The sequence below is a fragment of the Capricornis sumatraensis genome, chromosome 3, assembly GCF_032405125.1.
Source record: "Capricornis sumatraensis isolate serow.1 chromosome 3, serow.2, whole genome shotgun sequence".
NCBI classification, from domain to species: Eukaryota; Metazoa; Chordata; class Mammalia; order Artiodactyla; family Bovidae; genus Capricornis; species Capricornis sumatraensis.
In genome coordinates, this window is record NC_091071.1 from 175459475 (window position 1) to 175486625 (window position 27151).

General features: G+C 58.6%; 1 protein-coding gene across 3 annotated transcripts in view; it reads left to right on the forward strand.

The window, feature by feature from the left end:
- RAP1GAP (RAP1 GTPase activating protein) overlaps nt 1-27151 on the forward strand; it is a 50283-nt gene that overhangs the window by 10050 nt on the left and 13082 nt on the right. The window contains exons 2-14 of one of the 3 annotated variants that reach the window (XM_068967097.1): nt 8720-8813; nt 15557-15592; nt 16581-16628; nt 17860-17898; nt 18465-18650; nt 22078-22181; nt 22455-22533; nt 22905-22958; nt 24613-24696; nt 24890-24990; nt 25125-25254; nt 26284-26439; nt 26882-26953. In XM_068967097.1, coding sequence (XP_068823198.1) covers nt 15575-15592; nt 16581-16628; nt 17860-17898; nt 18465-18650; nt 22078-22181; nt 22455-22533; nt 22905-22958; nt 24613-24696; nt 24890-24990; nt 25125-25254; nt 26284-26439; nt 26882-26953 — 1071 coding nt within the window. In that variant the 5' untranslated portion in view covers nt 8720-8813; nt 15557-15574. Of the gene's footprint in view, nt 1-8719; nt 8814-15556; nt 15593-16580; nt 16629-17859; nt 17899-18464; nt 18651-22077; nt 22182-22454; nt 22534-22904; nt 22959-24612; nt 24697-24889; nt 24991-25124; nt 25255-26283; nt 26440-26881; nt 26954-27151 lie in introns of those variants that run through there. The other 2 variants (XM_068967095.1, XM_068967096.1) reach the window with 2 other exon arrangements.

Below are 27151 nucleotides of genomic sequence, written 5' to 3' on the forward strand. Positions count from 1 at the left end.
GAAGGCAGACACTGCTGTTATCCCCATATTATAGATGAGGAAACTGAGGCTCAGAGAGGTTCAATAACTTGCTCAAGTCCCATAGCTGTTGCTGTTTTATTTATTTGGCTGCACCAGGTCTTTGTTGCAACATGTGAGATCCAGTTCCCCAATCAGGGATCAAACCGGGCCCCCCTGCCTTGGGAGCATGGAGTTCTGGCTCCTGGACGACCAGGGAAGCCCCCCGAAACAAGCTGTTAAGTGCCAGAGCTAGGATACAAACCCAGGCAGTCTGGCTCCAGAGCCCACACCTCTGAGGTGATGCTCTCTGCCAGGAGCTTATTTATAATGTATTGATACCTACTGTATACTCAGCTTCCACCCACCAGCGGCCTGGAGCCCATGAGGCAGCAAAACCCATTGGCTAGCAGGGAGAGGGTTGGGTTTACAGGGCCTCCCCTCTGCAGGGTGCAGCGTCTGAGCAGGGAGGCCACAGGGCAGAGAAGAGCTCTGGGCAGTGTCTCCGGGCTTCGCTTTGAGGTGGGGGAGGCCCGGCACCATTGTCTGGCCCAGAGCGGGTGTCTGGATGGGAGTCCCAAGGGAGTGACTAGTCACCAGAATGTAGAGCACATGAGGGGGTGGGGGGGTGACGGAGCGAGCAGGCGAAGGGACGCCTGGAGATGTGGGCAACCCCCCTGGGCAGCAGAGGCTGGGCAAGGACACAGAGGGAGGCAGGTGCGGGCGCTGGAAAGGGCCCTGTGCACCCTTCCCCTGGGAACTGAGGGGGGCCCCCACTCAGCTGTCCCGTGCCCATGTGGGCAAGGAGGCGGGCAGCTGGGTGGGGCTTCAGGGGTGACACCTCGGGCAAGTCATCGCCTCTGCCCCGCTTCCGTGTAGAATTGAGGTAGTTTTCCCTGCCTCCGGCTCCTTGTGAGGCTGTCGAGAGGGTCGGGAGCAAAGGAAGTCTGTAGACTGTAAAGCGCCGGGCAGGAGGAGCAGATATTATTCTGGAGCAGGAGGAGGCCCCGTGGCTCGAGGGAGGAACCAGTCCTGCGCAGGCGGAGGGCCAGGCTTTGGGCCGCTGCGGGCCTCGGGCCACCTGGGCTGGGAAGGCGCTGGCGGGCAGCTGGCGGATGGGAGGCCTTGCTCCCGGGTGCTGTGCCCCCGCGTGGGGCCCATCCCGTGACCTCCTCTCGGGGCTGCCAACCTGTTGTTTGCTCAGGAGGCCGCCGCCTGGCGCAGCTCCGGGATCCGGGTGTCTTGGCGGTCAGCCAGCTCGGAGCCGGGGTGGGGGCCCCGTGTGCCTCCTTCCTGCTCCCCTAGGGCCCTGCCTGGAGCCTCAGGTCCTCTCCTCCCGCCCCCGGTGGCTGTGAGACCCCAGCCCATCTGTCAGCCTCCCGAGCCTGTACTTCCTTGCCTGTGACACGGTGTGACGATACCAGCCTCGATCCGGGTTTGTTGTCAGGATTACCGGGCATCAAAGCGCTGGGCTCCCCACGCCGCACCATTCCCCTTGCCCTCGAGGCGCCCTCCTGAGTCCCGGCTGAGGTCAGAGGTGCCTGGGGCTGAGGTCAGAGGTGCCTGGGGAAAGGTGATCCAGGAGCAGCCACATCTGTGTCCCCACTCTGTCCCCTCAGGGGCTTCCGGAGGAGTGGGCCAGCCTCTCAGAAACTCGCCCACGGCTGCCCCTGGCCACCTTCCCTGCACCTTTGGCAGGGCCAGGGGCAAGCAGTGCCGGATGGTTGAGCTCTGCAGACAATGGGCCTCTGTGGCCCCCGGGGGCGGGAGCAGTTCCAGGGTGGCCTCTAATCTCTGGTTTCGGGAGATTAGAGTCCCTCAGACCTGATTCTGTGACTGGGGGAACAGGCCGCCTGTGGAGGGGCAGGCCCCCTCCTGAGGGCCCTGTCTCAGAGGTCTGAGGGTCTTCAGGAGGAGCCCTCTGCAGCTCTCCTCACGGTGAGGTCTGCACCTTTCCCCACATGTGTCGCCAGGCTGGTAGAAGCAGCTGGTCTCATGGGTACCAGGGATACCCAGGGAACCCTGACCTCTGGTCACCAGCAATGGGCTGTCCTGGGCTCCTTAGGCCCACCCCAACAAATCCATCTTGGCCGTGTGTTCTTGGCTGGCTGAGCCCCTCTTCCGCCCCCCCAAGTCCAGTTTCCCGGCCTCTGTGCGTGCTGTCCAGCCCCTGCTTGGCTCCCCGTCGCAGGCCTCCTGTCTGGGTGGTCATGTGTCACCTGTTCTGATCACCAAATTTCCCCTTGAATTATTTTTTTCCGTTTATTATTATTATCTTGTATTGGCGTATAGTTGCTTTGCGATGTTGTGTTTCTGCTGTACAACAGCCTCAATGAGGCATGTATATATATCCCTCTTGAACCTCCCTCCCGCCCTTCACAAACCACACCCCCACCCCCAGGTCATCGCAGCACCGGTTGAGCTCCCTGTTTCCTCCCACAGCTCCCCACTAGCCAGGCATGTTACACGTGGTGGCACGTACATGCCCCCCCCCCAGGTGGGACACGTGTGTCCACCAGTGTCCGTTCTCTGCATCTGTGTTTCTACTCCTGCCCTGAACCTACAAACAGGTTCACCTGTATCATCAGCTGAATTTTAAAGCATGGATAGTTTATCAGGAGGAAAAGAAGGAAAAAGGAGCTCCCGGCAAAGGGCAAAGCCTGTGCAGAGGCTCGGCGGTGGGAAGCAGCGTGGCTTCTCTTTAAAAGCTGCCTGCAGCCCAGCCAGGTGAGGGCAGAAAGTGGGGGTGTGTGAGGATGAGGCTGGGCGAGTCTGCAGGAGCCAGGCCCACCGTGGGGGGTGCGGGGAGCTCCATTTGGGGCAGTTCTTGCTGGATGGCCAAAGGGCCAAGTCCTCTTCATGGGATGCCCCAGCCCCTCTCTGATACCCAGAAGGGCGGGGCTGTCTGGGACAGTGTCTAACAATAATAATAATAATAATAATAATAATAATACCACCACTTCTGCTGGGCTTACTCTAATCCGTGGTTTAGGAGGTGGCTACATGCTCTCTCATTTTATAGATCAAAGAAAAAGACAGGACCCCCTGCCCCTGACCCAGCTCTCCAGCTGGTTAACAGGTGGGAAGCGACCAGGGCAGCATCTGGTCCCCTGTCCTCTGCCTTCCCCGTTTCCCCAGTCACTCTGGGTCTGACCTGAGTTTTTGCAGTGTGTGGATTCCCCCCTAAAATGCACCCCCGCCCCGCCCAGTGCAGCACCTGGGGCCCTGGACTGGGGGTACCCTGGTTCTAGCTCCCCAGCTGCTCCTGCCTTGCTGGGTGACTTCCAGACGGTTGTTTAACCTCTCTGAGCCTCAGTTTACCCTTCTGGGAGTGGAGGATCCTAGTGACTGCCTTATCTCCTGCTCCAGTTCCGCTGAGACTCCCAGGCATGAGCAGATGAAGAGGGCTTTTGAAAAGTACAGAGAGCTGCACTCACGACACGGCAATTATTATTGTTACCTCGATGTGGAGATAAGGGAGGGGGAGGCGGTGCAGTGACAGTTGCCAAGAAACCCGGGAGCTGTCGGCAGGCTTCCGGCCTGGCCCATCCCGCCTGGGAGCCCGCCACACCCTTTCGCAGGGGGAGACGGGCACTCCAAGGGGGAGGGGAGCCGGAGCCAGCTGGCTGCAGGCCACACACCTGTAGGGCCTGAAGGTGACCCCAGAATGTACCTGGCCTGGACTCCAGGCTGGCTCTGGCTCTCTGTGTGACCTTGGGCAAGTCACCTCCTTCCTGGCTGCCGCCTACTACTGTGTCCAGGAATGTCCTTTACCTGCAGGCAGGTGTCCAGGCCAGACAGGGCAGGATTGGAGCGGGACCTCGGGAAGATGCTTGGTGGCGGCCGGAACCAGGGGCTGCTATGGGGAGGCCGCTGGGGGCTGGGTGACGCTGGGGTCAGCCTGCCTTGAGAGCAGCAGGGGTGGGTGCCGTAGAAGAGCCCTGAACTAGAGGGAAACCTTGGCACCGCCCTTTCCCTGGTATGACCTTGGGCTTGTCCCTTAACCTCTCCGAGCCTCAGTTTTCTTATCTGGAAGAAGGCTGATAATAATCCAACCTCAGAGCTGCCGTGGTGATTGAGACAGTGCCTGTGCCAACTGTAGAGCGCTGTGCAGCTATGACTGCGGTCCTGGCTGGGGGAAGGGAGAAGTGGCGAGAGTTCCCCGTGTCCCCCGTCAGCCCCGGGCACCTCCCAGCTGCTGCGTGTGTGGGAAGAAGGTAAAGCATTTTTAAGCCGAGCCAGGGGGACTTCCCTGGTGATTCAGTGGTTGAGATGCTGTGATCCCACTGCAAGGGGGCTCAGGTTCAGTCCCAGGCTGGGGAACTAAGATCCCACATGCCAGGTGGCATGGTCAAAAAATTAAAGAATAAATAAAAAATAAACTGAGCCAGGCAGGTTTCCAGAGAAGGGTCTGGAAGGCTTCCAGAGAAGTAGGGAGGGGCAGAGACCAGGGGCTGCATGTGCACAAAATGATGGAGACCAGGAGGAGACAAGGGTGAGACGGGAGGGAAAGGGGAGGGACAGAGAGATTCAGGTTCCTGAGAGGGAAGAGCATGACCAAACCGGAGGAGGAGTGCAGAGATCACAGGCAGAGGAGAAGGAAGGGTGGGCTGGGAAGGGGGAAGGAGTGTGTGAGAGGTGGGGAAGGACGAGAGGAGGAGGAGGCATCAGGCCGGCAGAGGGGAGGCAAGCGGCTGGGTTTATTCATTTCTCCAAAGGTATTTACTGAGCAACGGCTGTTTACTGTGAGCGAGTGCGCTAGTCGCTCAGTCGTGTCTGAGTCTTTGCAACCCCATGGACTGCAGCCCACCGGGCTCCTCTGTCCCTGGAATTCTCCAGGCAAGAGCACGGGAGTGGATAGTACAGTGGAGCAAGAGGGCAGCGTCTCGATCCAAGTTCAGGGGTTCGGATCCTCTGTATCTCACTTACCGTCAGCCTGACCTTGGACCTGCTGCTTAACCTCTGTGTCTTGGTTGCCTCCTCTGAAAGATGAGGAGTAAATGAGGGGATACGAGTGAAGCCATTGCAGCCGGGTCTGCACACGGTTGGTCCTGTATCAGCACTGGCTGCCGTTGCTGTTGTTATTGTTACTTCACCGACCCGACCTGCTGGGCCCACAGGCCTGGCCGCCCATGCTCCAGAGTCCGGGTCCTTGGCTCCGGAGTGGCAAGCCTGGGTTCAGATGCCTGTTCCGCGCCATTAACTGTGTGACCTTGGGTGAATTAGTATCCCTTTCTGAACCTCAGTTTCCTTGTGGTGCAAAGAAGCAGGTGGTTGGGAGGGCTTTCCTCGTGGTCCAGTGGTTATGACCATGCTCCCAAGTGCAGGGGGCCGGGGTTCCATCTCTGGGTCAGGGGACTAGATCCCACGGGCCGAAACTAAAGGTCCTATGTGCTACAACTGAGACCCGGGGTTATTTTAAGTATTTATTTATTTATTTAAATTATTATTTAAATAAATATTATTAATTAATTAATTAAATTATTAATTTAAAATAAATATTAAAAAATAATAAAGCAGGTGGTTTTTGAGCACCTGCCTCTTCGGGCAGCTGTGAGGATTAAGAAAAATCAGAAAGCACAGGAAGGCTGTGGCTTTTGTTTTTGTGGTCTTTGAATCCCTGCAGGGCTGGGCTGGGTGGGGGCAGGCATGGCCGAGAGCCTCAGACCTCCTGCTCTGTCCTCATCCCGGAGGCCTTCCCGGCCCCGGCACCTTAGGCCCCCGGCAGTGACCTTGTAGGTGGAGGAGTTGCCCGTGAGGGGGAGACTCAGGCCCGCCAGGAAGCGGAGAGCTGAGGGGCTCGGCAGAAGCCAGAGCCCGCCTGCCCTGAGAAACCTACCAAGGACTGTACCAGTGTGAGCGGCCCTGTGTGAGAGAGGCAGCGGGACATGGGGAAACTGAGGCCGGGGCTGGAAGAGGAGCGTGTTAGGGAGCTGCTGCCGGGCTGACCTGCAGTGGCTACAGCCGGAGCCTTGGGGTGTGGGAAGCATCAGACAGAAGCAGAGCGTCAGAATCGCTCGGTCATGGGCACCCAGCAGCCAGAGCTCCCAGCACAGTGGTCCTCACAGTCAAGGGGAGCCGGCATCCCCTGGCTTCAGCTGTCGGACTTCCAGGTTCTGCTCTCCGTCCTGCTGGCACTGGCCCTGATCGGTCTAGGGCATGGGTTTTAAATTCTGTCTCTGTTACCTGCTTGCTCGGCGATGTGGCTTCATCTCTCTGAGCTTTAGTTTTTCCATCTGTAAAAAAGGTGTGTGTGTGTGTGTTTTTTTAACAAGCCCCTTTTGATTTACAAACCCCTGGTGGTTTAGTGGCTAAGGCTTCACGCTCCCAATGCAGAGGGAGGCTCCATCCCTGGTCAGGGAGCTAGATCCTACACGCTGCAACTAAGAGTTGGCATGACACACTAAAGATCCTGCATGCTGCGAGGAAGATCGAAGATCCTGTGTGCTGCCACTCAGACCCAACACAGCCAATATATATATATTAAAAAGGGAGGGATAAATAATGCCGACCTCCCTGCAGAGTAGTGAGGATGTAATGTGCCTGCCTCAGTTCCAGGCACTCGATCCATCTGCAGGGTCCCCGTGGCAGCCTCAGTGGAATGTGTCTGGACCATTTCTGTGGGCCTCTCTCCACCCACCCTCGCTTCCCAGTCTCTCCCCACGTCACTGGGCCTTGTGATCTACAGAAACCCGTGCGGAGGCCATTCTTTCTCACAAACCTTTAATGCCTTCCTACTGCCAACATTCACTCATTCACCCACTCATCCGTTTAACAAATGCTTAATGAAACCCTGATGTGGGAAGGCAGAGTTTACCACGAGTGAATGAATCAAAGAAAGGGTTCATTGAGTGAACACCTTCTAGCTGCCCAGGTTCTAGGATGCCATTTGTTTTTTTCTGGAAACCAAGGCTGAGAGGAGTACATCATTGGTTTAAGGTCATGCAGCAGGTAAGTGCCTGGGCATACCTCCCCTACAACGATGTCACGGGCCTCAAACGCCGCTGCCAGCACGTCTGTCCCTGTGCATCGAGACCGCCCAGTGCAGGGTCCCCTGGGAAGACGCTAGCCCACCAGGGCCATGGACAGTCCCTCTGAGCCTTCCTCCCTGAGTAGCTGGGCCCAGGTGAGCCAGGAGGGGGCTCAAGCTTTCTCGGGGTCTCCTTCCTGGGTCAGGCTTCCACAGTCCCTTCCCCTCTTGGGGTGTGGCGGTCTCAGCCTTGACTCAAGCGGGCCGTGGGCTGAATGACTCACCCTCCCAGGAACCAGCCTTGATTGAGGGACTGGGGTGGGGCAGCAGCCACGTCAGGGTGGCCCTCGGCGGTGGGTGGAAGCCGGGCCTGCTTGCCCGGCCTGGGCCACCTGGGTCCCGGGAGCCACTGGGCACTTCCTCCCCTTGACCCCAGAAGCTGCCTCCTCGGCAGTCTTTCTAGGGTAACAGGAACTGACTTCACCCTCGCCAGACCTGCTTCCTCTCCTCAGGAGGGTGTGGGTGTGGGCCGAGAGTCTGGGCTTGGAGTCAGTCAAGCATCACACAGGTGCTGGTTCGGCCACTGACCAGCTGTGCAACCTCCGCATACCTCTGGGGCCTCACCTGTACACTGGGAATACCAGTGTGATGACTTCTTGTGCCCTCGGGCCTGAAAGAGGGTCTTGGCAGGGGGCCTGGCATGTCGTTGGCCCAGTGAGTGTCTGTTGTTGTTATTGTCATTAATAATAGCAATGGCCCAGGTGGCCTTTCAGCCTGAAGGCTACTATCTTTTTAAAGGCTCAGGGACGGATGTACCTTGCTTAGTCCAGAGGTCAGGGCTCAGCCCTATACAGCAATCTCCAACCCCTGCCTCAGTCTGCCCATCTTTAGAGTGGGCTGTGGACAACCTCTTGGCTGGAGTATGAGTTCAGTTCAGTTCAGTTCAGTCGCTCAGTTGTGTCCGACTCTGCAACCCCATGAATTGCAGCACCCTAGGCCTCCCTGTCCATCACCATCTCCCGGAGTCTAACCAAACTCATGTCCATCGAGTTGGTGATGCCATCCAGCCATCTCATCCTCTGTCGTCCCCTTCTCCTCCTGCCCCCAATCCCTCCCAGCATCAGGGTCTTTTCCAGTGAGTCAACTCTTTGCATGAGGTGGCCAAAGTATTGGAGTTTCAGCTTCAACATCAGTCCTTCCAATGAACACCCAGGACTGATCTCCTTCAGAATGGACCGGTTGGATCTCCTTGCAGTCCAAGGGACTCTCAGGAGTCTTCTCCAACATCACAGTTCAAAAGCATCAATTCTTCAGCACTCAGCTTTCTTCACAGTCCAACTCTCACATCCATACATGACCACTGGAAAAACCATAGCCTTGACTAGGCAGACCTTTGTTGGCAAAGTAATGTCTCTGCTTTTGAATATGCTATCTAGGTTGGTCATAACTTTCCTTCCAAGGAGTAAGCGTCTTTTTAATTTCATGGCTGCAATCACCATCTGCAGTGATTTTGGAGTATGGGTTAGGGAGGCCTAATGGAGAGTTTACAGGGACACTTTGTCCATATCTTTGATCTCTGGGAAAAGTTGGAAGCCCTGCTCGCCTCCTGCCTCCTGGGGAATCCAGGTTCCCTTCCTTTTCGAAATCTGTTCCCCTAACATCCCCCAATTCTGAGAATGAGTCTTCCTCCCAGAGTTCACAGATCTCCCAACTTGGGGCCCTCCCTGACCTCAGACTCTTTTTCTCTTCCAGGAGGAGTGATGGGCAGAACCAGCGCTTCCCCCAGGCACTAGACCTGCCAAGAGTGGACTTGGTTCCCTCTCAGACTGCCTCATTCCACCCTAAGGTAAGTGCTCGCCTCCCCGTGGCCCCTGGTCTGGAGGACCCCCCCGCCTCCCAGGGCCAGGAGACAGCTAAGAGTGACTGCTGTGCAGAGGCAAAATGTTTGGCAGATGGGGCTTGGGGTTTAGCCCCCCAAGGGGACACCCCTGATGGACCTGACCCAGTCTCAGAGGTTCAGGGTCTGTAGCAAGGTTGGGGGCAAAACAGCTGGGAAGAAACTGGCCAAACAGCTCTTCTTCCTTATCTTCATCATCAACATCACCATCCATTTCCTCAGCTGTAAATCAGGTGTAATGAGAATATCCCACTTCACGGGGCTGCTTCTCAGAGGAGCCCTGTGAAGTGGGGTAAAGTGTGAAAAAGCAATGGTAAAACACTGCATAATATCTGGCACAGAGTGAGAGCCCTGTAAACGAGGCTGTTCTTGCTATCGTCGAAATCAAATGTTTGCCCGGCACATGACCCGTGTCAACTTTCTGCTGGGCGCTGAGGTGCCAGAAATCGGTCTGACACAGACCCTGCTCTCAAGGAGCCACGGTCTGGTTAGGAGATAGATAACTAAACAGCTTCTGCAGGGGCTCCAATACCAGTGATAACCACAGGCATTTATTGAGGTTTACTACAGGCTAGGTGGGCTCTTAATCTTTTGCATGCAGGGTCTCACACTGTGGACTTACATTAGTACTCTTCTTAGTTCCATTTTGCAGATGAGAAAATCGAAGCTAGGAGAGGTTAAGTTACTTGCTCAAAGACACACAGGTAGGATGTGATGGGTCCAGGACCAGAACTCATGGTCTGGTGGAATTTCTAATACCGAGGGTAATAGGCTCTCACTTGTGTAGCACACTTTTCAGACCCTAAAGCGTGTCCACAGGTACCATGCTTCTCAGTCCTTTCAGCAAACCATGGGTGGCAGGCATTCTCGAGATAAGGATCCAGGTGCCCAGAGAGGTAAAGTGGTTTTCCCAAGGTCACACAGCCAATAAATAGCAGTCACAGGATATGCCAAGCTTCTCGCCCAGAACTCTGACCTGGAACAAGAGCCATGTACCCCTCCTAGGTCAGGAGAGGTATATGGCCAAGGAATAGTGTACTTTTCAGGGATCACCACCTCCAACGGGGTCCAAAGTGTGGGTCCTAGGGACTATATCAGGGGGTCCTTGAGATCCTCTCCTGCTGTCTGTGCCTGGGCAACAGCCCAAGACTGGGCCATGTGGATCCTGGGACTTGGAAGGGAGCAACTCCATGGCAGCTGGGTTCAGAAGTGAGGTTCCCAGTCCTTGTCCCCCTAAGCATCTGGCAGGAGGCCTGGGTTCACTTCCCCTCCCTGCACCTCAGTGTTCCCATCTGCAGCAGCAGCAGCAGCAGCAGCAGCAGCAGAGCCCGTCTCCCCGAGTCCTGCCTGCTCAGGTTAGCTCTGGGCTGTCTCCCCCAGGCTTCCTGGCCTCTTGCCCAGTTCGGCTGGAAGCCTCCATTTGTGCCAACACAGTCTCAGACGGCTGTGGGCTCCAGACTGCCCCATCCCACAGCCCACACCCACCCCAGGATCAAGACACAGTCGATGGATTGTTCTCCTTTGACTGGAAAGGAAACCGAGGCCCAGAGAGACTGAGTGATCCCTCTGGGTCCCCAGCAAACCAGGGAGGGGTGAGGGGTCCCAGGTCTGTGACACGTTCTCCATACCCCTCTCCCGGCTCTGCTCACATTAATAATGTTGATGGCGGAGCCAGTCTGAGGAGCAGGTGACCTCCATGCGTCAATGGGCAAAGCCCTGCCCCTCCCTGGGCCTCAGGTTCTTGTCTGTAAAATAGAGGGGACAGTTTCTTCTCTACCCACCAGGCCCGTTTGCCAAAGGGTGATGACTGTGAAAGTAATCTTGGAAAGTTGCAATCAGGAAGTTGAGGGATGATTGGCCTCATTATGTTCCCAGGGCAGGAGAGAACACCCAGAAGGGACGTCTCTCTCTCACTGGGAAGCCACACTGGTACCCAAGGCACTCCTACCCTGTTCCCTTGTAGGGGTTTTTCTACTCGAGGATTTAGAAACCTGTACCTGTTTACATATACAGCCTACCCACACCTACATACATGGGAACATCCACATGTCTGCAGATGCATTCAGACTTGCACGTGTACACATGCATGGATATACAGATACATGTGCACAGACACACCTAGGATGTCCACAAACACACAATCACATCTGCTCTCAGAGTCACACACACACAGTTGCAGGCACACATGTGCACACTCTCCACTCCTGGCACACACACATCTCCACTGATGCAAGCAGCTCTTGCCTCCTCCCCGTGTGGGAATGAATGTTTCTCTGGCTGCATTTTGATGGGTGCCCGGAAGCGCTCAGGCCTGAAAGTGCCTGCATAAATCAATATTTGCTGCTGTTAATTATTAAAAACAAAGCTACGCCGTGTCTGGAACACACATCTCCAGGGTTCCCGCCGGCTTCCTGGGCTCCAGCCTGACCCATGGCCAGGTCTAGGGGAAAGGAAGGTGCAGTGCCTTCCTTCCAGGAGCCCTTGGTCCTGAGATGGAGAGTGGTGGTGGGTAGCTGCCAACAAATCCTTCAGGAAGCTGAAGAGAGGTTGGGTACTGAGCTGGTGGGCAGCCCTGCCCTGTAGGGTCTGAAGCAGCTGGTGTTGACTTGGCCACAACTCAGGAAGCAATTACTGCTTTCCCAGCATCTGTCTGGGGAAGGGGTACTGCAGCCCTGCCCCCACTCACAGTGGCAGACACAGTGCAGGGTCAGCTGGAAGGGCCTGAGGAGGCCTTGTATTTCGCAGATGGGGAAGCTGAGGCCCACAGAGGCGGCAGGGGCTGACTCAAGTCTACTCAGCAGGTTGTAGCAAGGTCAGAGCCAGAACCCACATATCCTGAAGTCCTCTCCACGCATGGGGCCTTGGCAGCCCCTGTTCCTGCCCTCTCCCAGGGTCAGGGGCAGTAAGGGACAGGTGTGGGCCTGGGGCCTGGGGAAACCAGGGTACCAGTGGCCTGTCAGGCATTGGTGGGGATGGAGGTGGATTCCTAGTTCTGCCTTTTCCTAGCTGTGTGGTCTTGAGCATTTGTCATCTCTTGGAATCAGTTTTGTCTTCTGTAAAATGGGGATGACACTCCTACCTCTTGAGTTGTGGGGAGAGGATCAGACTTGCAAAGGGTTCAACATTAAGCAGACGTTCAAGAAAACCCCTCTGTTTCCAAGCTAAGCCTCCCATCCCCACCGCTTCCTTCCCGATTTCAAAGCCCAGCCCAAGAAGCCCATCTCTGAGGCCCTGAGGCACAGTCCCCAGAGGAGGCTCAGTTCAGTTCAGTTCAGTTCAGTCACTCAGTCGTGGCTGACTCTTTGAGACCCCATGGACTGCAGCACGCCAGGCCTCCCTGTCCATCACCAACTCCCAGAGTTTACTCAAACTCGTGTCCATGGGGTCGGTGATGCCATCCAATCATCTCATCCTCTGTTGTCCCTTACTCCTCCCGCCTTCAATCTTTCCCAGCATCAGGGTCTTTTCTAGTGAGTCAGTTCTTTGCATCAGGTGGCCAAAGTATTGGAGTTTCAGCTTCAGCATCAGTCCTTCCAGTGAATATTCAGGACTGATTTCCTTTAGGATGGACTAGGTTAAGAGGAGTTAGAAGAAGGACGTTATAGGAGGCCAGGTAGGGACGCACAGGACAGACCCGGTGCTCTGGTGTCCGCTCGGACGCCGGCAAGAGCGCGCAGGCGCAGTGTTCCGGGCCCTGCGGGGCGGGGCCTCCCGTGTCCCCGCCCCGGATGCCCGAAGCCCCGCCCCGTCCCCGCGCCGCCCGTACCTGGCGCCCCGCCCCCTCAGGGCCCGGCCGCCCGGCGAGCCCAGCGCAGGCAGCGCGCCGCCGGATCCCCGAACCGCGAGCGCGGGGCTCGGCGTTGCAGGGACCCAGGCGCGGCTCGCGCGGGCCGGAGCCGGCCGGGCCAGTGGGAGCGACGCCGGGGTCGGGGGGCCGGGGCCGGGCCGGGCTCGGGATGGCGCAGCCGCGGCCCCTGGCGCCCCTCGGCCGTCCCCGGAGAGGATCGTTGCCTGCAGGGGCCGGCTGGCAGGTGAGGACTGGGGCGAAGGCCGAGGGGTGTCCGCCAGAGACGGTTCGGCCCAACTTCTTCGGAGCCCGGCGGGCTCTGTCCCGGGCAGGGCGGGTGTGCGAGGCTCCGTCATGGAGGGTGTGTTCGCTTCTGGGCTGACACCCGGCCACCGCGGCCACAGGGCACACCCCTGCCCTGGGGTCCCAGGCCCTGGGCTCTTTCTGCAGTTGCCTAAGCAACAGAGTGTCCGTGTTGGTGCTGTGGCTCTGGGCTAGAGGGGCACTCCGTGTGTGTGTGTGTGGGTGTGTGCGCGGGCGGGCACGCGCTAGCCTTGAGACCACTTCGTCCATCCCCTCTCCCCTTAACGAGGGGTCTGAATGTCACCATGTAGCTCTACTTGGAGCCCTGGGCCACTTGGCTCCCAGCCTTCCCTGTGTCAGGGTGTCTGGTGCATGAGTGAGGCTGTGTCTGCGGTGTCACTTGTTGCTGTGCGTGCTCTGGGTGACAGTGTGCCATGTGTCAGTGTTAGGTGGCTGAGACTCCGGGCGCCTGCTCCTGGCCATGTGAGGTCACCCCAAGTGGGGTGTCCTGGAGGACACTGGTGCCCCGGGATGGCCGGCGCCAGGCCTGTGCTGGGTCGAGGCTGTGTGGCTCATTTGGGCACACAACCGCTGTTGTTGTACAAGGTACAAAAGATGCTGCTTGTTGTACAAGGTGTTGGTTGACAGGCGTGTTTGCCTGCCTGGACTGTGTGTCTGTGGTCTGTGCCGTCACTGTCTGCGGAATTGTCTCTTCCAAGCTCCCAGTGTCGGGGGTGGCCTCGAGGGCCGCAGGTCACCCATCTCCTAGGGACACCTATCGTGCATTTTCCAGGGTGGGCATTTCTGTGGGCAGGCCTCACAGTGGGGTGCACGTGGGGTGTCCGTGTCTTGTGATCTTTCACAGAGCTCTGTCTGTGTGTGGTTGCGGGGGGGGGTTGGAAATGAAGCAGCCCCCTAGTTATTGCATGCTCTTTTCTTTTCCTCTGAATGCTGTGGGACCAAGTCTGGCATGCCTGTTATACGGGGTGTGCGACTCTGATGGGGAGGGCGCGCATGCGGGTGGGGGTGAGGCTCTGAGGCTCCGCTTCCATGAACTTACCTGCCTGTGTCTGTTGCTGTGTCGCTCAACACAGTCTCGAGAGCGATCGTGTGGTGTCTGTGTAGCTTTGTGTGCAATTACTTGCACAGATTTTCATATGGGTGGGGCTTCCCAGGGGGCTCAGTGGTAAGGAACCCACCTGCCACTGCAGGAGGCACTCGAGTTCGATCCCTGGGTTGGGAAGATCCCCTGGAGAAGGAAATGGCAACCCAACCCGCTTGAGTATTCTTGCCTGAGAAATCCCATGGACAGAGGAGCCTGGAGGGCTATAGTCCGTGGGATCTGCAAAGAGTTGGACAGGACTGAGCGATTAAAAGCAAGCAGAGTGAAACACAGGGGTGGGCTTGCCTCTGTGTGTGTGGCTCCTGGGGGACATGGAGCCGTGTGTGTGTGAGGGAGCATGCTGTTGTGTAACGTAGGACACTGATATGTGTTTGTGTATGTTCGTGTGTAGCTCTGAGTCTAAGAAGTGGTGTACACAGACCTGGTGGGTTTGTGTGTATGGGTTTCTGTGTGTTTGCTTTCTTTGGTACAGTGAGACCGTGTTTAAATATTGGTGTGCAGGCCTGTGTGTGTTTGATCCAGAGAGAGAGAGAAAGAGAGAGGGCGTATGTGCTTCCTGGTGCACAACCCCATGGCACATGTGTGTGAGCTCCAGAGGTGCCCCCACTGGACAGCGGGAGCTGGGAGCCGGGAGCCGACTGAATTGAGGCCTTGAAGGTGCTGGGGGAGGGGCGCCCTCCTAGAGACTCCAGGGGCTTCCCAGGCCCAGCCCCCAGCCCCGCCAGCCAGCTAGGATGCCGCCTTCCAGGAAGGCTCGTAGGGAGTTGGCGCTGGAGAGGCCGAAGCTGCCAAGCACAGCTGGCAGATGGCTGGATTAACCCCGTGTGTGCCCAGGCTGGCCTCGGGAGAGCCCGGTGCCCATGTGAGGGGGAGGAGGGGGTGTGTGTGCACGCACACGCAGGTAGGGGACGGTGTGTGCATGCACACGCAGGTATCAGGCCAGTGGGACATCTCAGCGTCCTCTCTCGGCCCCCCGACAGCCCCCAAGTCCACACTGCTTGGTGGGGAGGGTGGGGTCCTCCTTCCAGAGGTGGGTGGCACCACCGACCCTCCCAAGGATCCCAGCTGTGTTCATCTCTGGAGCTGTGACCTGGGGCTCCTCTGAGAGGCTCGTGGGCTGATTGTGGCACTTCCACTCTTGCGGTGACAGGGAGGAGGTGTGTCTCTCCCTGAAGGTCATGGCCCTCTCATCTGAGGCCCTCCTTTGGGGCAGAGTATCAGTTGGGGTGGGCTGCCTGGGAAGGGTCCTGGACTCTGGGTGGACAACCCTGGGCAGCTGGTCAGACTCTGCCAGTCCATGGCGCAGAACCCCAGCCTAAACAGTGTCCCTTTTGGTCCCTCTTGCTGCTCGGACAGGTCCACAGGGATTGGTCAGAGCTGGAGGACCAGGAGGGCTGGGGTGGGTGGAGACGCCTTGGGGACTTGCGGTGTCTGCGGGGCCACCCCAGCACTGACCTGCTCTCCCCATCTCTGTTGCAGAACACAGATCTATTTGAGATGATTGAAAAGATGCAGGTGAGGCGGGCTCTGAAGCCTGTTCTGGGGAGCCACCGAGGGAGCTGGGCTGGGCCTGGGGGGGCGGCCCTTGCTGTATCTTCAGCCCGACACCTCTCTGAGGACTGGCCCGGGAGCTCTTGCAGACCGTGCCGGGAGGAGACAGTGATGGTGTGGCATCCAGAGCTCCCCGTCAGGGTCAGAAGAGAGAACGGGCACTGATAACGCCCGGCTCCCTGGCTGACCCCCAGGGCCTAGGGCCCGCTTGGGTCTCCCCAGCTCCCATTCCTGTGGAGGCGGCCGGGCTCAGCACCTCAACCCACCGCTGCCTACACAGACCATCCCCCATCTCCCAAGAGCATCACAGGCTCTGTAGGACCCCCATGTGGAGCGGGAAGAGGGCACAGGGCAACCAGAGGCTGGGCTGCAGTGGGGAGGGCAGCCCCCACCCCCTCTGCCTGACCCTCCGCTCTTCCGCTCTGGTCTTCCAGGCCCCTTGCCTGCTGTTTGGCTCGGGGAGGTGTTGGGAGGTGTGGGCAGGCCCTTGAACAAAGCTCGGGAGCTTGCCTGAGCTTTGGTTCACCCTTCAGACCCTGTCCCCCGCCATCTTTCTGTTTCTCTGCCTCTCTGAGTTTTCTGTCTTTCCGTTCCCACCTCTCCCCCTCCTTCTCTCCCTCCCTCTCCCCCTCCTTCCTCTTTTTCTCCCTCTCAGCGGCGCATCTGTGTAGATGCCTCCCTCCCTCCCCAGCTCCTGCATCAGCCCTGCCCCCACTCCCAGCAGCGGCCAGCGCCCCCAGCTGCTGCCCGCCCCTCTCAGCCCCAGGGCCTTCTAGGAGGGCCCGCCCTTCGGAGAGGCCGGAGGCCTGGGTACCCAGCACCTTGCCCTGGGAGGCCGCCCCCCACCCCGCCCCCAAACATCACCGTCTACCTGGAGGGGGTGCTGCCCGCAGTGGGGAGCGGCCCTGCGCTGGGCCCTGCCGTGATGGGCTGCGCTGCCTTCTCTTTGCAGGGAAGCAGGATGGATGAACAGCGATGCTCCTTCCCACCACCCCTCAAAGTAGGTCTGGACGCTGGTCCCACTCCACCCTTCTGGGGGCCGTCGGCTTCCCTGAGCAGTGCACTCCCAAGGGCTTGGGGATGGAAGGGGATGGGGACGGGGGAGGCAGGCCCCCTTTCTAGGGGTGGGAGAAGTGATGGCCCAGTGGAGCAGCCAGCCCAGGAGGACCCAGCATCCTTTCCTGGAGTGGTCTCACTGCTAAGGCCAAGGGGGAAGCCGGGCATACCTAGTCCCTGCACTCTGGGAGGCCAAGATGCGGAGAGCCCCTCGCTTGCTATAGGCCCGGGGCCCTGGTTCTGCTCCTCCTCACCTGCTCTACTCCGCTGCAAGCTCTCCAGGCCTCTCCAGGCTTCCCCCTTCCCAGTATTGAAGCCCCATCCCTCACAGTCTGCTGTGAGAGGTTTCCCTTGAAGCCAGCTACGCCCAGGACCCAGGAGGCCCAAGACCCAGCAGGCGTGTGCTCCTCCCAAGCCTTGTAGCCCCTGCCTGGAAGGCTGAGGGGGGGTGGGGGCAAGAGATGGGGAGGGGGTGGCCCGGTGGCCCCCCAGCCTCCAGAGGAGACTGCCAGGAAACTCAGGACTGAAAGACACGTATGGAGTTTCTTTAGACTCAGAATTTTCTTGGCATGGGGGCTGCAGGGCCCCTCCTGATAGGTATCGAGCTCTGTGGTGGGTGACTGGGGACCCCTGCCCTCCAAGAAGACCGGTTGGTCCTGTAGGAGTGGGCCCGGGGCTGCAGGGATGAGGGCTGTCATGGCTACAAGGCCCATGCTTCGTCCAGACCCAGGCTGCTCAAAGTGTGGTCCTCAGACCAGCCGCGTCAGCGTCACCTGGAGGGCAGGTTGGCATGTAACTTCTTGGGCTCCACCCAGACCACAGCCTGGGAAGCTCTGGGGGTGGGGCACAGCAGTCCGTGTAACCGGCCCCTCAAGCCATTCCCATGCACCGAGGGCCACTGGTCCAGAGGTGTGTCTCCTGGGGAGGCTCTGCGCCTCTTTTCCCCAGGCAGAGGGAGGCCCGGAAGAGGCGGCCAGCACTCAGTGAGCTCAGCCTGCCCCAGCCCCGGCCTCATGGGGTCACCCCCCAGCCCCCCACCGTGGGATGGGGAGGTGAGGATACAGCCCCACCCACTCCTCCAGCCTGGGGGTGGGGGTGTGTGATGCTGGCGGAACCAAGGGCGTCCTGGGGAGGCTGGAGGAAAGGGGCGACCTCGGCCCTGCCCTGTTTTGCAGACGGAGGAGGACTACATTCCGTACCCGAGCGTCCACGAGGTAAGCAGCCAGAGACCCCACGGGGCCAGTCTCCGCCCTGAGCCCGGGAGGCGCTCACCCAGGGAGCCCGGACACCTGGGTCCTCCCCCTGTCACGAGCCTGACTGCAGGCCTTGCTGTGGGTACCGGAGCCTCCGTTTACAGGCCCAAGACTTCCGAGCCCACTCGAACCCTTAAGCGTCTGAGCCCACACGCCAGCCTCTCGGCCAGCGTCACGCCCCACCCCCAGCTCTACCTGCCCCCACGCCCCCATCCTCCGAGGCTGTGTGCGTCTGGGTCTAGGCCTGCAGGGGGAGGAGAAGGGTTCGAGCTAGTATTGGTTTGGCCAAAAAGTTCCTTTGGTTTTTTCCTATCCCATCGTCTGTAAAAACCCGAACAAACTCTCTGGCCAACCAAATAGGTAGGAGGAGGCCCTGGGTGTGAGCCCTGGGGCCCTCAGAGGCTCCGGGCTGTCCCCTGGTACCCTCAGCCATGGCAGAAGTGGCTCCGGGTCCGAGTTGGGGGGGGTGTCCCAAGGGCCCCCACCGAGGTGCAGGGTGAGTGACCCTCAGCTGAGTGCTCCTTCAGGTCCTGGGCCGAGAAGGGCCCTTCCCCCTGATCCTGCTGCCCCAGTTTGGGGGCTACTGGATTGAAGGCACCAATCACGAAATCACCAGCATCCCAGAGACGGAGCCGCTGCAGTCGCCCACGACCAAGGTGAAGCTGGAGTGCAACCACACCGCCCGCCTCTACCGGAAGCACTTTCTCGGCAAGGTGGGATGGCCCACGGGTCTGGGGGTGCTGGGCTGGGTGGGGAGGGGGTCACCGCCCAGCCCTGGGGGTGGAGGCTGGGCTGGCCAGCCGTCCCGGCAGCCCAGGGGGCATGCGTCGTGGATTCGCTCGTTCAGTCAGCAAACACGGATGGCACCAAGGCAGTGTGATGCGCGGTGGTTAGCAGAGTCTGCCTCTAGCTGCGTGGGGCCCCTGGCAAGTGGCTTTCCCCTCGCTGTGCCTTGGTTTCTTCACCTGTACAAACGGAGAGGGTGGTGATTCCCGCCTCACCCCTCAACGCGATGCTATTTGTGAGGCGCGTAGAAAGGCCTCTGGTGCCAAGTGAGTGATCCGTCAGGGTGAGCGAGTGATGAGCGCCAGCTGGGCGCCTAGTCTGGTTCTGGGTGCCAGCGATACAGCAGGCCCAGGCCATGCGCTCAGGCAGCTTGAGGTGGGACGATGGTAGTGCCATCGGGTGACCCGGACGGGGGCAACCCCTACGCCACCACCAGCCCCAGATCCGGGACCCTGCCCCGTACAGTGTGTGCTGGCATCACCCAGCTCCTAGGCGGAAGCTGCTGGACAAGGCAGCGGGAGCTGGGTAGGAGGTCACACGCTGGGACCCCATTCCAGGTGCCATCAGTTACAAGTGAGGTGGCGGGATGTTGTGCCGGCTCTGGGGTCTCGTGACCTGGGGGCGCTCCTTGACTCCTCTGTTGCTTCGTGGCATGACCTTGGGCAGGTTGTCTAACCTTCCTGAGCCTGTTTTCTCATCTATAAAAATGAGGATGATAGAAGTACATGTGAAGCATTGAGAACCACGCTTGGCCCCTAGTAGGTGCTCAGTAAAATGTTAGCTCTAATTACCCCTTCATAATTAACTCTGTGACAGCAGGACTGTCCTGATTTTTCCAGAAGAGGAAACAAGAGGCTCAGAGGTAAAGTGGATCGGTTCAGGTCACTGAGCTGGGAGCTGGACCTAGCTCTGGCTGACCTTCCATTGAGACCTGCTGTGGGAAGAGTCTGGCTTCCTAGGTGGTGCTGTGGTGAAGAACCTGCCTGCCTATGCAGGAGACATAAGAGACGCGGGTTCAGTCCCTGGTTTGGGAAGATCCCTTGAGGAGGCCTTGGCACCCCACTCCAGTGTTCTTGCCTGGAGAATCCCACGGACAGAGGAGCCTGGCGGGCTACAGTCTATAGCATCGCAAAGAGTCAGACACGACTGAAGCGGCTTAGCACGTACCACATGGTCACGTTCCTGGCACTCACTCCCATGCGTGTGTGTGTGTGCATTTGTGTGTGATGTGTGTGTTTGTGCACATGTGGGAAGGACGCACAACTCTTTGAGGGGTTGAGGAGCTGCGTGTACTGAGTCTGGGCCCAGGGCGTTGGCCTGATGCTGGTGGGTGTGGGTGCTACAGGGTGACGGGAACCAAGCCCGCAGGCTCGGCTTCAGGAGCTGTTGCCTGGGGACAGACCCAGAGCCAGGCAGGGGGTTGCACCCGTGAGTGGAGGGGGGCCTGCATCCCAGGAGCCCACTGTCTGGAGGCTCTTAGTTGGTGGGACCTGGGGGACTGTGTGGACTGAGCATACAGTTGGCGCTCAGAGGAGTTTGCTGACGGAGTGATGAGTGACAGCAGTGAGTGACGGGACGAAGGCGGAGCCGTGAGCACCAGAGGATAGGAAGGGGTACAGGTTGGGGGTTCCTGGGGGAGGTATAATGACCAGGGTCCAGGTAGCAACACAGAGAGGAGGGACCGGGGGCCCGTGGAGAGGGGCAGGGCCGTTCGCCTCTCCAGCCAGGGTGACTGGGGAAGCGGTGGGCCCTGGCATGGCAGAGGTTAGGGTGACTTTGGCCTTGGTGCAGCCCTCCTTACCAAGTGCCTGCCTCTCCTTTTCTGCAGATGGTGCCAAGCACTGGGGGTTTCCATTACCCTGTGCCCAAGCAGGGCTGGGAGACCTCTGCCCCAGGTCCCCGCAGACGCCCCTGAGCTGTGGATGTGTAGGCCCGTCCCCTGGCCCCTACATTTTTTTCTCCTGTCCTTTGAGTGCAGCTGTTTATATTTAAATCCCATGGGCGGAGGAGCCTGGTGGGCTGCAGTCCATGGGGTCACGAAGAATCGGGCACGACTGAGCGAATTCCCTTTCACTTTTCACTTTCATGCATTAGAGAAGGAAATGGCAACCCACTCCAGTGTTCTTGCTAAATAGGACTTCCTTCCTCGATGATGACTCCTGGCGTGGGAGTGGCTAGGGAGCCGAGCTGGCAAGAGAGCCCGGGGTCACGTGGGGTAAAATCTGGCGCTCCCGTCCTTGGCTTTGGGGCCTCCCCACCTGGAGGTGCCAGCCCTGCCCTGCTCTCCAGGGGTGCCAGCCCTGCCGCAATTTCCCCTGGGCCCTGGGAAGTATTTCTTCCCAATCCCACGGCTTCCCAGTTACGGCGGCAGGAGGTTAGGAAGCAGCCAGGTCAGCCGCCCAGTGTGTTCATGATGTTTCATTTCCTGATTTTCTGATTCTCACGGGTCCTGGCTTCGGGGGCCACAGAGCTACGGGTTGACTGTGTGGGCTTCCCAGATGGTGCAGAACCCGCCTGCCAGTGCAGGAGACGAAAGGTTCGATCCCTGGGTCGGGAAGATCCCATGGGGTAAGAAATGGCAACCCACTCTAGTATTCTTGCCTGGAAAATCCCATGGACAGAGGAGACTGGTGGCCTACAGTCCAGGGGGTCACAAAAGAGTCGGACATGACTGAATGCATGCATGTGCACACACACACACGCACACACAGATACTGTGTGCCCAGCTTGGAGAAGGGTAGGGGCTGGGAGATGCCATGTATATACAGATATCCTGACCTTGCTGAGGACTCAGAGAGCTGAGGTTACTACAGACATTCAGGAACCCCTTCTCTGCTTCAGGCACTGCCTCTCTCAGTCCCTGCCGCCTTCCCACAAGGTAGTTGGCCTCACTCCCACTTTAAAGACTAGGAAACGGAGGCACAGGAAGGTAAGGTGGCCTTCTCAGGTTGCCCAGCTGGCCAGCGGCAAAGCTGGGATTTAAATGCATGTCTCTTTGAGAGCTTCCCTGGTGGCTCAGACAGTAAAGCATCTGCCTGCAATGCAGGAGACCCAGGTTGGATCCCTGGGTTGGGAAGATCCCCTGCAGAAGGGAATGACAACCCGCTCCAGTATTCTTGCCTGGAGAATCCCATGGACTGAGGAGCCTGGTGGGATCCAGTCCCCCGGGTTTGCAAAGAGTCGGGCCCGACTGAGCGACTGACACACATGCGCTGTCTGAGGCAGGGTGTGCTGTCAGCCCGGACACCCGGTGCTTGGGGAGCGACGCTGCCCAGGGGTGAACTGGCCTTCTGGGCGGGTTTCTGGAAGCCTCAGGCTCAGCCTGGCTCGCTCCCTTGGCCCCCCTCCCCGCAGGAGCACTTTAACTACTACTCGCTGGACGCCGCCCTGGGCCACCTTGTCTTCTCACTCAAGTACGATGTCATCGGGGACCAGGAACACCTGCGGCTGCTGCTCAGGTGAGGGCATGGGAGGGGGCCTGCGACAGCAGGGAGGGCCACGGACTCGGGGTCTGCGAGCCCGTCTCAGTTTACCTGCTCTTCTAATGGAGGCCCAGAGAGGGCAGGCCATTTTCCTGAGGCTGCACAGCAAGTCAGCGCCTAAGCCAGGCTGGCCCCTCCTCCCCTCTGGACCTCCCCGAGGTCTGCCCCTCCTGGTCTTACTGGCTGAGGCGGGGCTCCCATCTCCCCTTCCCCTTTCCTCGCCTCTCAGCATGGGTTTTCTTCTCCCAGGACCAAGTGCCGGACATACCACGATGTCATCCCCATCTCCTGCCTCACTGAGTTCCCCAACGTGGTCCAGATGGCAAAGGTGAGGCATCTGCCCCGTCGGGCGGAGCCCTGCAGCCAGCCCCTGTGGGCCCAGAGCTGGGCTGCGGCCTGGCCCCTGCAGACCCTCGGCTTTAGCCCCAGATCCTGGCCTGGGTGCTGCAGCCTATCTCTGCGGTCCTGCCCCTTCCACGTTCCCCTGATGCCCGCACACCTGTGTGTTTGGGGCACTCTTTAAGACACCTTTTGGAGACAGGGGCCCCAGTTCTCCCTACCTTATTCTGAGTGACAGCGAGCCCCCAGGCCTGCTCCAGCCTTGACTGCACGCTGGTGTCCCGCTGTCCCTGCCACCTGACTTAGGCCCGGGAGGCCCAGAGGGCCCACCCTCAGGCCTTCCCTTATCTCCTCCTGCAGCTGGTGTGTGAAGACGTGAACGTGGATCGATTCTATCCTGTGCTCTACCCCAAGGTATGGCTGGACCTGGGGAGGGTGGGTCACTCAGGGATCAAGCACGTTATTGGGCACCTGCGCCGTGCAGGGTACTTTTCCTAAGTTCCCTCATCTAATCCTCACGATAATCCTGCAAAGTCCGCAGTTTGTAGAAGAGGAACTAGAGGCCCAGAAAGGTTTGGTGCCTTACCTAGGGATGCCCAGCAGATAAGGAAGTCCACATTTGAACCCAGTGCTGTCTGCCTTGGAGGCAAGTCTTTCTTATCTCTGGAAACTCTCCAGTGCCATTTGGGGACCCGTCTAAGGGTCATCTGTGCTCCCGAGCCAAGGCTCCACTGGCTTTGCTTTCTGACTCCAGAGGGGACATGGGGAGAGAGTAACACAGGTGCCTCCTTAGGTACCACCCAGCAGATGGCAGTTGCGCTTGCAGCTCTGTTGCTGGGTGCTGAAGTCACTATGATAGTGTGGGATGAAGGAGAGGGGCTTCAATCTTCAGTAAGCCAGCTGCTGCTGCTGCTAAGTCACGTCAGTCGTGTCCAACTGGGTCCCCCGTCCCTGGGATTCTCCAGGCAAGGACACTGGAATGGGTTGCCATTTCCTTCTCCAATGCATGAAAGTGAAAAGTGAAAGTGAAGTTGCTCAGGCGTGTCCAACTCTTAGCGACCCCATGGACTGCAGCCTACCAGGCTCCTCCATCCATGGGATTTTCCAGGCTAGAGGACTGGAGTGGGGTGCCATTGCCTTCTCCACAGTAAGCCAGAGGGCTTCTCAAAAGAGCTGGACCCTGAAAGACAGGTATAGCCTGTGGCTCTGACTGAATTCCCCAGCAAGATGAGGTCCCTGAGAAGTGAGTGGTCCAGGAAAGGTCCCCTGAAGGAGGGGGTCTCAGTGATCAGGTCCCACCTCCAAGGTACAGAAGAGGACAAGATGAGGAGGGGAACTTGCTCAAGGCTTCACAGCACAGTGGCGGGACTCGGTCTGTTCTAGAATGATGAGATGACTTCACAGAAGAGCCGGACATCAGGCCGGTGATAGAGCAGAGTTTGGGTGGGAGCTCGTGGGCAAAGCTCAGGAGCAGTGAGCTTAGGCTTTGGAATCCAACAGACCTGAGTTCAAGCCCCAGCTCTGCCATTTGGCAGTCGTTGACCTTAGCAAGTCAGTTCCTTCAGCTCTCAGAACCTCGGCATCTTCATCTGTGCAATGAGGGCAGCAGGAGTCCCTCACGGACCCTTTCTAAGGAGAAGATGAGATGATTTGTGTGCAGTGCCTGGCACAGTGCTTGACACATAGAGCCATAAACAGCAACTTGAAAAAGCGGTGTGTCAGACTTTAAGAGAGTGAACTTAGGGTTCCCACTGGGGAAGGATGGAGGGAAGGGATAGTTAGGGAGTCTGGGAAGGACATGTACACACTGCTGTATCTAACCTGGATAACTGACAAGGACCTACTGTATGGCATAGGGAACTCTGCTCAGTGTTATGTGGCAGCCTGGATGGGAGGGGAGTTTGGGGGAGCAAGGATACATGGGTACGCATGTATGGCTGAGGTGCTTTGCTGTTTACCTGAAACCATCACAGCATTGTTAATCGGCTATACGCCCATATAAAATACAAAGTAAAAAAAGAAAGAAAAATAAAAGCAGTGTGCTTCACCCACCACCCTTTCCCTGCAGGCCTCCCGCCTCATTGTCACCTTCGACGAGCATGTTATCAGCAATAACTTCAAGTTCGGAGTCATTTATCAGAAGCTCGGGCAGGTGTGTCTCCTCCTCCCATCTGCCCATGTACCTGGGGCCTCAGACCTTAGCCACGGAGAGCCCTTACCTGGGGACTCAAGCTCAGGAACCCTGGGGCTGCCAGAGGTCCCCTTCCAGCCTTCCTGGGTGTGAGTGGGGGACGGCACCCCAGCTCGGTGACCTCTGCCCTCTGTGTGCCTGCTCCCCCCGCCAGACCTCTGAGGAAGAACTCTTCAGCACCAATGAGGAGAGCCCCGCCTTCGTGGAGTTCCTCGAGTTTCTGGGCCAGAAGGTCAAACTGCAGGACTTTAAGGGGTGAGCCCCGGGTTGGGATAGGCAGAAAAGAATCCGACCCAGGCCTTTGGGCAGGGACAGAGCCCCCATCCTGGCCCCGCCGAGGCCTGGCTGGGGCTGGAGACTGAGCTGCGGCCTGGGGGGTCCTGGGGCAGGTTCCGAGGAGGCCTGGACGTGACCCACGGGCAGACGGGGACCGAGTCTGTGTATTGCAACTTCCGCAACAAGGAGATCATGTTCCACGTGTCCACCAAGCTGCCCTACACGGAAGGGGATGCCCAGCAGGTAGCCTCCCACCTGTCCCCCCATCTACCTGCCCCTTCAGTGTCCACCACACCAGACTCAGTGGGCCCTGGGAGAGAGAGAGGGAGATGATCCAGTCCCCCGACTTGTGGCCTCCTCTGGTTGGGCCAGGATGAAAAGTGGCTGTGATGCCATGGAAGCCTCAGTTTCCACATCTGTGAAATGGGGATAATAATGGCACCTACATCACAGGTGAGCCCAAGTGAGAGGATGCACACAGGGTGGCTAGAACAGGACCTGGTAGCGATGGAGCAGGAGCTCAGTAAGTGAGAAGATTTTTACCGGGAGTGAAGGGTTTTGTCAGGTCACGTAGGGGCACTTAAACTTGGCAGAGGTGGGAGTCAGGCAAAGCGTTCAAGATCAAGTGACTTTTAGGCTGCAGAGGAGGTGGGAGCGGGCGGCGGAGTGTTCCTGGGGAGAATGGCTCCCACCTTCTGCAGAGGCCTGGTGATGAGCTAGCACAAGGCACGCTCCCTGAGCTGAACTCGGAGATCTGACACCCTGTCCTAAGCTTCCTGGGGGCTGCCTGCCTTCTCCCTGTGACCCCCACGCCTCCACCCCAGGCGGATGAGGGCGTCATGGGAGAAAAATGGAAACGTTTCTTCCTTACCCTTAATGTCTTTTCATTTTCTTTGAATAAGATTCCCTATTCAATTTAGCAACTCATATATACCAAGCGGAACTTAACTTGTTCAGGAGGGGCCATGTGTGGGGTGTTTAGACAGGAGGAGGGCAGAGAGGTAGGGCCTGGGGACCGGGGGCCTGGATCCAAGTCCTCTAGGTCACTGGAAGACCTTACAGGCCCCTGCTCTCTCAGCCTCGGTGTTCTCCTCTGCCACAGAATTCCAAGAAAACAAAAACAACTTCAAGACCAGTTTCTCACCACATTTTTCTGGGGGGAAGCAACTCCCTAGATGTGCCCCTCTGCCTACCGCCAGCCCCCCTCCACCCCAGTGGGCACCCTCCCCGCGCCCCCTGCCAGGCGCTGAAAGGCTGTGGCCCTGTGTTCAGTTGCAGCGGAAGCGACACATCGGCAACGACATCGTGGCTGTGGTCTTCCAGGACGAGAACACGCCGTTTGTGCCGGACATGATTGCGTCCAACTTCCTGCACGCCTACGTGGTGGTGCAGGCCGAGGGTGGGGGCCCTGACGGCCCTCTCTACAAGGTGGGTGGTCTCGGAGCCTCCCGAGGGCACCCTCCTAGCCCCGTCCTCACTCGCTGCAAGGCCTCTCCGAGCCTTGGTTTTCCCAGGTTTAAATAGGGGTGCTGTCCGGAGGACTCTGAGCCCCACTGTTGGCCGGATGATGGCGGAGGATTCCCATCCCGTTCTCTCTGCTGCCTGAGTCCCTCCCCTAAAAGAGGCTGCTTACGCCCCTCCGCCCTTTAGTCTCCTCCTGCTCTTGGCCCTCATGAGCCACCCCTCCTCACCACTCAAATTCAGGACCAAGGATGGAGCCGCTGAAAATGTGGGGTCTGCCCACCCCATCTGTAGTCACCGAATGTCCCCCGCCAAGGGGCAGCCCTGTGTCAAGCATTGGGCTAGGGAGGTGAATCAGGGGTCTCTGGCTGGTGTGGGGACCCCGCATGACACCCGCCCGCCCTTCCAGGTGTCCGTCACTGCAAGAGATGACGTCCCCTTCTTTGGGCCACCCCTCCCGGACCCCGCTGTGTTTCGGAAGGTGAGGGGCAGCCCCCAGCCCCGCTGTGGGCAGAGCAGGACTAAATGGGTGGGGGCCTTGGGGTGCACAGTGCGCTGTACCAGGTCGTGGAGCCCCCTGGGTGCCAGGACAGGCAGGCTCCCCTAACCAATTGGCTGGGGCCCAGCTTTTCTGCCCATCTTGATAAGAACTGTGACTGTTTCACAAAGTCACAGAGCA